At 43.7% G+C, this 13,055-nt stretch overlaps 1 protein-coding gene across 1 annotated transcript in view; it reads right to left on the bottom strand.

The window, feature by feature from the left end:
* The window catches only part of LOC106805294, a 37,291-nt gene extending 26,493 nt beyond the window's left edge, over positions 1-10,798 (bottom strand). The window contains exons 1-2 of the mRNA XM_014806831.1: positions 10,701-10,798; positions 7,175-7,299 (exon numbers count right to left, since the gene is read on the bottom strand). Of these exons, the coding sequence (XP_014662317.1) occupies positions 7,175-7,271 (97 nt within the window). The 5' untranslated portion in view covers positions 7,272-7,299; positions 10,701-10,798. The remainder of the gene's footprint in view (positions 1-7,174; positions 7,300-10,700) is intronic.
* Positions 10,799-13,055: the final 2,257 nt, after the last annotated feature.

Consider the following 13,055-nt stretch of genomic DNA (forward strand, 5'->3'; position numbering starts at 1 on the left):
TATGCTGAATGCCACGACTGGGAGGATGCTGAAGCACGCGACAGGACGTTAGCGGATGTGCGGGGAATATCGGAGGGCATATAGCCAGCCGAAGTTCGTATATTATACTATATATATATTATATATATATATATTATACGTTATAGTATAACATCATGTTTTACGTAATATGACTTGAATCACTGCATTCGCTTACCGCTAACGGGCCGCGTTTATTAAATACTCTCGTGGGAATAGATCGACTCTCGCGAGCATTATAATATTATTCTCTCGCGTATACTGAATTTTACTTATGCGCAGTATTATTCTTCGCTCAGATACGAGCCTACGCTACGCCGCACACGTGAATTTCTTCGGCGACTCTAGCAATATAAAACGTGTTTTCAATCTCAGCTATCTGCTCCGCCGATGTCGAAAAATCTCGGCATTCTCCGCAGTCTATGCGCATCAGGAGTAGATAATATGAAATTTCTTATTATTCTACCGCTCGATGTGCATGTATCGCCGCTCGTGTATTTTAGGATATTAATATTTATAAAAAAATGATAGAGAGCATAGATTAGTACGCAAAACTAACTCTCACGAATAAAATAGATATGCTTCATTTGATTTATTAATAAAATAAAATTTATTTTTTAGCTGCTTGAGTCAATGTATAATTAATACATTTAATATATTTTTAAGCGCACAGCAGCCATTCCATAATTTGTATAAAATTACAGAAAGCGGAAAAATAACACAACGATGATGCATATAGTTTATTCAAACCAAATGACGTTTAGAGACAACGTGCATGGTCGATTTATTTATTCTGTATAGCAGGTAGTTACTAAATTATAATATTATGAGTAACAAGGTATGCGTACTAGGTTGATATAAACACTATATATAATATACTGTTAGATTATTCGAGTAGCGAGCAGCATAAACGACAAAACACAGGCACTAGAATTAATTCTGTAACGCTTTTTAGAAGCCTCCCACAGGGAAACTGCTACCGTTAGTTTCTAATATCGTTATCCAACCAGGGGGGCCAGTTGCTAAAAACCATCATAAATAATTATGGCATTATTAGTGTAAAATGTCGCTAACATTTATGTGGATGCTGTGCTATGCGCCCCATATTATCTCTCGGTTCACAATCTATGACACTAAACATTCAGACTAAAAGTGGCGCTGAGTTCTAAAAACGATGAATGTAACAGATCACTTACTAAGGAATTGAAACAGGTCCGGACGTCCACTCCTAAGCTTTGTTACATGAAAATATTGCCACTCCCTCTGTAAGTAATTATATATTTACTTGTCAAAAATATATTTCCTGGTGTCCCACGCCCATTAATCACCTATATGAACTTGAGGTCATTCCTGGTAAGGAGTAAGTAGCTTTCCTTCGCAAACGCTTGTCCATCTTATCTGCCACTAAGACAATTCTTTCAGACGGCTTCCCCGCGTCATCCGGTGAAGTTCTGACTTCCCACATTCACGAACATAAAATATATCTCAGGTAATTTCGTCGTTGCTACCGATAACAAAAGGTCGGTACCAATCCCGGCCGCTTCCCGTTTGACGTCTTATTTCCGAATCTCGAAAAATTTATACGCTTCAGCGCCACTATCTCCAATCATCTTAACTAGTTATATTAGTGTATAAATCCAGTATCCGCGCCGAAAATGACTTTCCGCTTCAGGTGCCGCTTAAATACAGCCCATCATACGTCGACCCATTAAAGAGAACTTACTCAAAAGCTGAGCTTGAAGTTCGCCTGCGTCATGTTTGCCGACTCGCATCTCGAATGCATTTTCAGATAAGCGTCTACACCTCTGCTTGTTAATGTTGACGTTACTTTAATACGGTGACTTCTCTGAAAAAGAAGATAAATGTAAATTATGTGGCGATTGTAGCTAGCTGGATGATCCGAATGTGGCGATTGTAGCTCCAATGATTCATTTATTGCATGAGTATGTGGAGTAAGAGAGCGAGCGAAGGCCGAGAGAAAGATGATATCATATATATAATTATATCGATAATATATAAAATAGCCGAAAGTTTGGCAGGAATAGGAAGTCAAAGAGTTAGCCAATATGGACAAAAGCTACTGCGTCTCGTATCAAGAGGAGAGGCAGCTAGAAGAGCCTGAGAAAAACAACAGATCAGATAGTTATTAATTATGAACAGACACGAAGTCGATTAGTTAAATAGAATTTTAGTTAGCAAAACACTGTACACACGCAACAGAAAAAAAGAATGAGGATCGTTACTTTTCACATTATTATTGATTGAATACTTCTGCCAGAAACTGCATCCGTTTTACGGACGACTAGAAAAGCTCTGATTAGTTCGTATCCTTCGTTTTCTGGCTATCATTGCGGACGCCGGTAACGGGAGACGTCTCCTACTCCCGCGATTGACTCATGAGGATTTCTTCCATTTCTGAATGGCGGAACCTGCAACATACGCGGCTAAATACTTATAATAGTATAGTATGACTAAATTATTAGGTAATTGTATGTTAGGCCGTATCAATGGCTACGCTTACCGGTTCGCATGTCTGTGAACTAATGCGGGCTGAAATGTAGTTGTTTGCGCAGTACAGAGCGTTTTGATTTGGGCCTTTTAAAATGGTCTATACTTCGTTATGTGGAGGTATAGGTGATTGAAATGTCACTGCGTAGCTAGCTTCCTACTGATATTGACAAAGCGCGAAGTCACCGACTCCAGGCTGGCCCCCCTTCCCGCCTCTATCTTACTTCTCGAACCACGTATTTCTACTTTCTACTAACGACTCTGCCTGCTACTCACTACTTCTACTGACTGCTGCTACTGCTAACTGCTACGTTGACCACTGACTACTACTACTAGCTACTACTACTTACTACATATTACTACTACTCTAACTACTACTACTATCTACTCATACTAACCTCGACTACTGACAGCCCCCCAGGCCCATCGACCAACTAAAAAAGCAATCCATAAACAAACAACAAAAGCCAACCCGCCAACGCAAGACCCACACCAATACACTCTCTCGCAAACAATGAAAAGAGACTGTCACACCGGAACGGCCCCTCACGACGCAGTGCCTGCCCCCGCACACACACGCTTCTTTATTCATAGTAACACCAACAAATACTGCTGTGCTGGTGGGCTCATCTCTGGTGGCTATGACGGCGATCACGTGATTCCCACCGGTTGTATGAAGGAAACCTGTGGGGTGATGTCAAACTGCATGCAGCGCCCCCTTCCCACACTCAGGACAATTGAAAATCAGGAAATCAGCAGAATTGAGCCAGAGCGAGAGCGCCATCTGTCGTGGAGTCTGGGGTGATGTGTGGCTTGTCATGTGATGTGCGTGACATAAAACATGACTTGATCACGCGTCTCTCGTGATGCATGATGGGAAGGTAAGAAGCCCCACCAACGCTGAGCTTGTGGTATAAATACTGGGCTCAGCTCTCAGTAAGGCGGAGTGTACGATCTGGAGCGACCGCGACGGGTCAAGCCAGCATTGCGGCCACAAGCAGGAGCGCCTCATCTTCACGGATCACGGATCACAGCTGTAGTGAGTTGCTTGCCCTGTGCAGGGGTTAACTAGATACTGGTATGCTTACGTGATCCGTGAAGATGAGGCGCTCCTGCTTGTGGCCGCAATGCTGGCTTGACCCGTCGCGGTCGCTCCAGATCGTACACTCCGCCTTACTGAGAGCTGAGCCCAGTATTTATACTACTCTAGGGTGTTAGTTAATACTGTTTAGCTGTTCAGTTCATCGTGTATATTTCTACACCCCAGCGACAACGCTGTGTGGGATTCTGTGCACCATCTTTTAGTTCACCTTAGTCTGTTGACTAAGACCGAATAAAAGCCCCGGGCCTATTCCCGGCGTGAACACTTTTATCAGCTTGTTCTGGTTTTTACGTGTTGCTATTTCTTGTATTGACTCCTACACTACAATCCAGTGGTCGAACCTTCATTCGTCGTCACAACTAGACGTAAAATCGTTGCATATATATATATATATGACGTTGCTGGCAGGTGTGTTTATGACATGCAGGTGTGATCACCATGCAGGGCTCGCTACTCTCCTGCTTTCTCATCAAGGGCACAAGAGTACAACCTGATTTAATTTTTCCCGCAACCCGTTTTAAAACCAGCCAGCACACATCGCTTTCAATTAGACCCGATCAAATCCGATTAACAAATAACGAGGGCACGCATGCACGCTAACGTCGAGCACACGCGGTAAATTGTCATCTCGAGTGACATGTCGGCGAGGTGAGAGCGACAGTTTGATCTTGTTCATAACATGCGAGTGTTTAGCTCTCGCGTGCTGCATGCGAAACAACGAGGTACTTTCAGGCTTTAAATCTCCGCTCTCATCGCTTATCATCGCCCTCTGATTCAACTTTCCCGGCGTGCGTGACGGATCAGCTTCGCGGCAGTTTAATTATTAAAGTCGCACAATAAAAAACTTTCGGTTATGCGGAGAATCGCATCGGAAACCGGATGCGCGGCTGTCCGTTGCTGCTGCTGGCGTCGATGCGTTGGCATGACAACGACATTTTTATATTTGCTATATAATTGTCTCAGCGACATCGAGGACTGCCCCTGTTGCATTAAACATATAGAATAGAATATATAATCAAGAGCAAATAATATATACGTATTATTAGCTGTTGATTATATATATATCAAGAGCTAATAATAAGGTATTATTAGCTCTTGATATATATAGATATATATAATATAATAATATAGAAAATAGTATAATAACATATAATATATATATATAATATATATATATAGATATAGATATAGATATAGATAGAATCAAGAGCTAATAATACATTATTAAGGTATTATTGGCTCTTGATAGAATAGAAATTACTACTGCTGCAATCCGCTGCCACTGCTGCAATCCATAGCTACTCCCGCTTACAACTGCTGCAATGTGCAACCGCTGCAATCTACAGCGCCTGCAATCTAAACCCACAGCGTATATTAATCACATCAGGAGTGAATAACAATTGAAATATATTCCATTATTATTCATTCCTGATCACATCAATCTTGAATCTACAACTAAACCGCTGAGCGATCGGCTCATTTCTTTTCACGAGGTTACGAAAATCTGAGACATGAACACGCGTAAGCGATCGAACCTACGTCACATAGAGGACTTTCTGACACCCCCCGATGCCACCCCTGACGACAAGCTCTTCATAGGAGTGACAACTTCACCGTCTACCCACAGGCACTTGGAGCGTTTCAATAAAATATAATGCTAAATAAATACGAAATCTATTTCCTACCAAAGTCTTAATGTTTCTCTACTCTCTTTCGCCTATTATTGCCGACAATTTCCTGTAAATGCCGTCCTATAATTGCTCTATAGAGCTCTCTATATATGTGTCAGTGTGCAGCAGCTTGCGCGCGGTGTACATGCGTGTTGCAGAGGAGCATTTGGACGGCATTTTAACAGGAAATTGTCGGCAATAATAGGCGAAAGAGAGTAGAGAAACATTAAGACTTTCGTAGGAAATAGATTTCGTATTTATTTAGCATTATATTTTATTGAAACGCTCCAAGTGCCTGTGCTTCTACCCGCTCTCCCACCTCTATCTCACTCTACCTACATGAGTAGCCGCTGCAACCACGTCGCTGTGAAAATGGCCACGTTGTGCGCGTGACCTCACGTTCGCACGGAGGAGAAAAGAAGCAAAAGCCATGAAGGCAATTTGCCTCCTCCCCCCCCCGCCGTGAAAGGGACTGCGCTGTTTCCTGACTTTCTTTTCGCTTTTGAAATCGCAACCGCCGCGGTGCGAGGTGAGCGGACGTAGTCGGTGTGCTGACCCACCCCGGCGGCCACCCCCGTGCAGCCACGCAGGACAGGCTAGCGTACTATTAGTGTGCATACAAACCATAGCGGCGGCCATTCTCAACTAATAACACATACCAGATAATCCTGGTAACTAACAATACACAGTGTGCTGTATGTTTAGGCATTTGACAATACACTGTGTATTGATAGCGAGCTTTCAACAATACACACTGTATTGTTGAAAGTGTATTGTTAGTTACCAGGATTACCTGCGCGCGAGCGCGCGCGCGCGCGCACACACACACACACACACACACACGCGCGCGCGCGCTGACGTGTTTGACGTGTTTTATACTACCTTATTACGAATAAGGATGCGTAGTGGTAAACGTATATATAGGCACGATATCGCCTCTGTGGGGGTTACACCTAGTGGTTACATTTAAGTAGCTATCGTACGCCTACTCTGTGATACATTTGCAGTGTAGAATTAGTATAATAGGTGTTTCTACATGGGTGGCTGGCTCTATGCGTATAACGGCTGCCGCGTATAACTCTGTTAGTATCTATACTCTGTTTACTAGCTCTCTCTGTTACTGTACAGTACTGTAGTAACTCTATAGTAACTCGGTAGTAACTCTGTAGTAAGTCTGTTAGCTGTACAGTACTGTTACTGTACAGCTAACTCTGTTTGCTAGCTCTAATCAGGGGCGTAAATCCCGGGGAGATGGGGGATGCATCCCCCCCCCCGCTCTGGAAGGAGGGGGGATGGCCTGTACAAATATCCCCCTGAGATTCAAAAAAAAGAGAAAAAAAAAGAATAGCCAAAAAGTATGGCTGCAAACATACAAAAACACGTGAAATTGTGAGAAATTGCAATTCTTACCTGTGTTTTAATACATGTACGTATTATTACTATAGTAACCTAACTGTGTACGCTCTCTGAAAAGTCATGAAAAGTGTTTTGAATCCTAACTTGTAGGGTTGAGTCTAGGGTTGAGATAGTGTCATCAGACATGAGAATATGGCCCACAGTATGCCTCAGATTGCAGGAAAATGGCTTGGCACTGGCATGCCTACGGAACGCGGGCCTGCCTGCGGCAGCCAAGGTTAATTTCGTCCCCGGCTATCGCCGATCATCCCCCCCCCCCATTCTTCGGTACGGATTTACGCCCCTGGCGCCCATGTTACTACTAATGTTACTACTCCGCAGGTAATACATCAAATAAGTACTAAATTACTGTATTTGGCTTTGGCAGAAACACGTCGTAACTGTGAGCCTATAATTGCAATTACAGAAACTTGGTAATAAGCTGTCATTAGACGTCTACTGTGCTGTGATTGGTGAGTACTTTGTGACGTTGCCTTTGACGAAGTTCCTATGTGGCCGTACAGTAAGTACGTAGTTGTAAGGTGAGGCTCAGCGGGTGATGATTCGTCGATGAACATTCTTCCCTGGCGGTCACGCAGAACGTTTCTAAATAATTCAAAACAAAGGCAGTTGTCAGACTCGATCTGCAGCAGCTAATCCACACTCAATTCGCATTGTTCGCTTGATTGCTCGCTTGGACACGGAGCGTCGTTGAACAGAGCGTTGACACGACGTTTGATCGATCAGTTCTTGGACATGCCTCTATGCGAGCTGCCTGATATGCGAGCTGCGAACTGCGAGCTGAGAAAAAAATACAATGCGTCCAAGCGAACAATGCTAATTGGGTGCTCCGCACGCGCTGTTCAAACTTCCACACGTGGAAGAAAACACCCAGATCGAGGGATTTTGCATCCGCACACGCTGTGGAACTTGCTGCGCCACTTTCCACGTGTGGACGATGACACAGCAAGTTCCACAGCGTGTGCGGCAGGCTTTAAAGCCGCACTATGCGCATCTACACGCTAATTTCTCCAGTACTAGACTAGCAAATACTTCGTGTCATGCAGAATCATACTACCTTATGACAAAATAAACTCTAGTTCTTCCCATTTCACTGCGCGTTGTCTTCTAAAAGGCATTTGAAAATACCTCCAATGTTGTTCAAATTCTCCGATGTTGTTGACAGTTTCGCGATAAAAACATGTGACGTCACCTAACCACTTCGAGGCTAAATTGTTTGGCAGACAAGTCGGCGTTGGCGCCAGATTACCAGATTTCGCACCTCTTTCTTGTGGGTTTTAAGCAAGCGCGCAGTGAAATGGGAGGAACTAGAGTTTATTTTGCCATAAGGTAGTGTGATTATGCATGACACGAAGTATTTTCTAGTCTAGTACTGGAGAAATTAGCGTTTGGATGCGCATAGTGCGGCTTTAACGCCGGGGAACAATTATTCGGCCCTGAGTGACATCAGACAGCCGTGACAAAACGCAACATTGTAAATAAAACACTATATAATAAAAATACAACGTTTAATGTCGCATAACTGCGTTTCCTGCGAAACCTGCATGCCGCTGTCGCGTGCTTGCGTGTGCGTGCATGCGTGCGTGCGTGTGCGTGCCCGCGTTCGTTTGTGTGCGCGTGCTTGCGTGTGCGTGTCCGCGTTCGTTTGTGTGCCGTGCTTGCGTGTGCGTGTCCGCGTGTGTGTGTGTGTGTGTGTGTGTGTGTGTGTGTGTGTGTGTGTGTGTGTGTGTGTGTGTGTGTATCCGCGTTCGTGAGTGTGTGTGTATGTGTGTGTGCTGTGTGTGTGTGTGCGTGTTCGTCTGGGCGCGCGTTATTGCGTGTACGTACATGCGTGTGTATGTGCGTGTGCGTGTGTGTGTGCGCGCGTGTATGTGTGAGCGCGCGCGCGTGTGTGTGCGCGCGTGTATGTGTGAGCGCGTGTGTGTATGTGTGCGCGGGTGAACGTGTGCGTGGTAAGTACGTGCTTCGATGTATTCATAGATCAATTTCATTCAACGATTTATCTCACAACGTCCGTTACAAGTCATTGAATGTGAAGCAAAACGGCTCTTCACTCCCTGAATAAAATGTATCGTATTTCCTTCTTCCGCTCGCTTTGACACCCAACCCCCAAGATACGCAAGACTACACTTTGAGCCTATATCACGCAGCATTCACAATGGCTTATATCAGGTGAACACTTGAAATCCTCATGTAGTGTGGCGTAACGAACATTGACCTAGCAACTATACTGCGTATGGCTCATATTCGCCTATACGCCAAAAAAATTATTGCAGGCTTTGATTTTATTTCCTAAGCCACTTAAGTTAATGGCTGTTAGAGCAGTAAACTTTATCTGCTTTTCGAAATAATTGGCAGGGTATTGGCCGAGCGTCATCGGGAATTTGTGACCATTCAATGGAAATGGCGTTTCTCCTCGCTCTTCGGTCTTAATGACAGTCAATGTTCTCTGAAGGATTCACAGTAAAAATGCTGTCTGGTAGTAAAACTACTGGAAGGAAAACTGCTGGTCGTATCTCGTGCATTGCAATACACACTCGCGCAAAGTATAGGTTCCACCTTTGCTCGGGCAAACTTGTGCACTCTGCTGGAACGAAGACGATTGTGTGTAGCTCTACGCGCTGGGCGGAATTAGAATTGGTCGTATGACCCGTCTGAGCATCTTTTTCAAGCTGTCCATTAGCCATTAAACTTGCTCCTCTCCACAGCGAAAACTATGAGATTTACATACGCACTTTGAATATGGCTGCATTCTTGACGGAAAACACGCAAAACGCTTCCGATGAACAAAAATGGGCCACAAGCATTTGTTGTTTTAAATCTGTATGAACTTGTGAAAACCCGCAAAAAGTATTTGCCTACCGAATGATCACACAAACGATCGCAAAAGGTCTATGCATGCGAAATATATATCTCAGAACAAAACCAGAGCCTTAACCTCACTGAGGGGAGCAAGGACGGAGGGCTGCTGCATGCCTTTATTTTTCCAATTTCGTGCAAGCAGAGCATAATAATAAATCAAGTTGATTTATATGCTCTGGTGCAAGCACACGCACACCTACACGCAACACTTGCACGTATGCGCACGTATACGCACGTACACCTCCGCGCGCAGGTGCCTACGCGGAGGAAGGAGGGGGTTTAATGCGCACATTATATTAATTAATTATCTCGAAAAGATTCCACTGATTTAAACACGCCATTGGCAAAAATTCATCTACAATAACTCAATTTATAGCTTATATAAATAGTTTGCTTTTATTTTTTTTTTCATATATAAAACAAGTTGCTTTTATAAAAGCGACCCCGAAGAAAAGACTTTAAAGCAATCGAAACTATATGAGAACGAAGAGTCAGTCATCATGCATGTTTTCAGTGAGTTTGCATGCCCATTCATTTTAACTTGTCGGATCTTGGTACACTCGGGATTTTTTGTCGAGATGGCTCCAGACGCGGGCAACAAATGGGATGTAGAGAAAAGACCGCAAATGTGTCTGTCAACTGCGTGCGCTATTCGATACCATTTTGTCCCGTACCAAAAACCAATTTTTCGGGCGAAAGCCGTTACACAAGTACTGGCAGAAAAAGATGATGCTCGATATAAAAAACCGCGTTAGATGAGTGGTGAATTTGAGAAAACTGGTTATTGACCGAAAAATCTCTATGACCGGTTGTTTAGAAATATTTACTAACTTAAGTAACACTCGAATATCTTAATTAGTCTGCTAGAGTAAGTTCTTAATCTATATATAGTCTTAATTACATGTGAATGTGTTGATAGCGAATGTAGGCGTCCACTTTCATTTCAGTTCTACAATGTTCCTCGAAAGAGTTTTGCTCCACATATCCCCGTTTATTGATATTTTTAGCCGCTATTTTTTAGTTATTGTTAATATTTTTAGCATATTTTCTAACAAGCAAAGATATAGTTCATTGTTATTACCCTTTACTATAATACCTATTTTATCGCGCATTAATGTACTTACACGAACGAGTGTTCTCCGTTAAAGGCAACCACGGGTTTCTCACTAACAAATACAGAAGTTGTTCGCGAATATGGTGTGCCCGGGTGTGACAAGTGAAACTATATAGGAGAGTCGGAATATGCACTCATGCATGCCGCCTTGGGCTACTGCTCTTCTCGCGCATGCGCTCTCGCAAACACGTTATCCCCTATTCTGTGCGCGTGTTTACAAATTACTAACAAGATTTCTGGACACCGCTCAGTGTGTAGTGCACACACACTTTGCGCTCTTAGCGAAACGGTGCTGCACACGAGCGATTGAATTTCTATCATTCTCCATTCCGATTCAAAACTCGCCCATTAACTCAGCTGTTGAGAGCCTCCCATAGGGCATTAACCCCAGCGTCTTCCAAATACTCCACTCCTGCCTCATCTCGTATGTCGATATCATCAGTGGCGTATGGGGGGGGGTCAAAGGGGGTCATGGCCCTGTTGATCAAAAAGTAAAAAAAAAAATGTACTAAAAAGAGAATAAGTGTCTTAAGAATGAAGACTGTACACATGTACTCAAAAGTACCTCCAATACCATCGCCTGCGATCTACATTTTCAACATTTTCTAGGGAGGACCCCCTCCCCCCCACACTTGTTTCCCCCCTTGGAATTCTAGATCCGCCACTGAGTTACAATTACATATCTTTCGCTGTTTTTGCCCCCTCCCCCCCTGTTAAAAAATCCTGGTTACGCCACTGGATATCATTATGTGACCAGCTTCAGTCTAACGTGCAATGGCTCTTGGAGCGTGTCATAGTTAAATTAGTCGAGTTGTCAATAGACCATAAGTTAGTTATAGCCAAATGGCTGGTCATTGTCGGATAGTATTGGCTCTGGACGGCATTTAATAGGAGCTTGGCGGGTAGCGATACCCTAGCCCGCTCGCTGCGTGCACATGCGCGCACTGTCGACTGTTTATGAGTGCCAAATAGTTGGCATAATAGAGATTACAGTCCATTTATGTCCGTCGATATACAGTGCGGGTTGACATCAGCGCGAATGCTTTTTTTTCCTTTACTTGATAGCAAAAGTAAACGTAGCGGCTGGACTGCTGGTCAATGACGATGCTTTGTCGGGTGTTTCGCTGCGCGGTGCTAAGCTCCCATGTTCTAATGCGAGCGGAAACAAATCAATCATTGTCCAGTAGTGAAAATCATATTAATTCTGCGTATTTCAGGTTTAATTCTGCGATTTAATGAGACATTCTCGTCCGACCTAAGCTAAGCGCTGGTGACTAAATTAAGTAGACCTACGTGCAATAGCTTCCGCGATTTCACCGTAATAGTTTGCCGTCCTTGATCAAGATGGAGCTATATGGCATTATTCTTAATCGGTGATAATTCCAGCGCTTCTTTCACTTCCTAGTTCGTCTTTATAGCAGTAATGCACACCATGCAGAAAGGATTCTACTATACGGCGATGACGACGCGCCCAAATGTTGTGCGTGTGTGCAAGATCATCAGACCGCTAAAGGGGGCCAACAACAGTAAGTCTCCTCAAATTGTTCACCATTTTGCACTAGTTGGTCCCTAGAAAATTGCTTTTTTATTATTAGTTTTGCAGTGGAATTCGGCACTAGAGTACAATAATTTGCATTGTGCACGCAAGTTAGATGCCTCGTGGACGTCTAGAAAGTATTAAAAGTAATATTGGTATTGTCGTGTAATTGTGCCATTCCTCATCCGATCATGACAAGACCAATCTTACTTTTAATGCTTTCTAGACGTCCACGAGGCATCTAACTTGCGTGCACAATGCAAATTATTGTACTCTAGTGCCGAATTCCACTGCAAAACTAATAATAACTAGAGCACTCGGAGAGCACATACCTCCGCCAAGGCAGCTGAATTCTCTCAATGTGAAAGTTTTTATTAATTAATTAATTAATTAAGTGGAAAAATTAATTAATTAATTGGATCCGGTTTAGTGCGAGCGTGCAGGTGGGGGAGGACTGTGGTTGCCCCTTATCCTGTGGTTGCGTGTTTGTAAGTCTACAGCCAGCGCACCTAGCGGAAGTGAACTGAAACGTGCATGGTAACACACAAACACCGAAACCAACACTCAAAAACTCCCCGGTGAAAACATAACCCTGGCGGAGGTAAAAAAGCATTTTCTAGGGACCAAATAGTGCAAAATGGTGAACAATTTGCGGAGACTTACTGTTGTTGGCCCCCTTTAGCGGTCTGATGATCTTGCACACACGCGGCTTTAAGGCCCGTCTCCACACACGCGGCGCGGCACGGAACGCCACGGAAACGGCGTCGTTCACCCCTACCGGCAAAGTTCAAATCTATTATATCTTATGGCGCAGTCTCCACTGACACG

This window comes from Priapulus caudatus, unplaced genomic scaffold, assembly GCF_000485595.1.
Source record: "Priapulus caudatus unplaced genomic scaffold, Priapulus_caudatus-5.0.1 Scaffold108, whole genome shotgun sequence".
Taxonomy (NCBI): domain Eukaryota; kingdom Metazoa; phylum Priapulida; class Priapulimorpha; order Priapulimorphida; family Priapulidae; genus Priapulus; species Priapulus caudatus.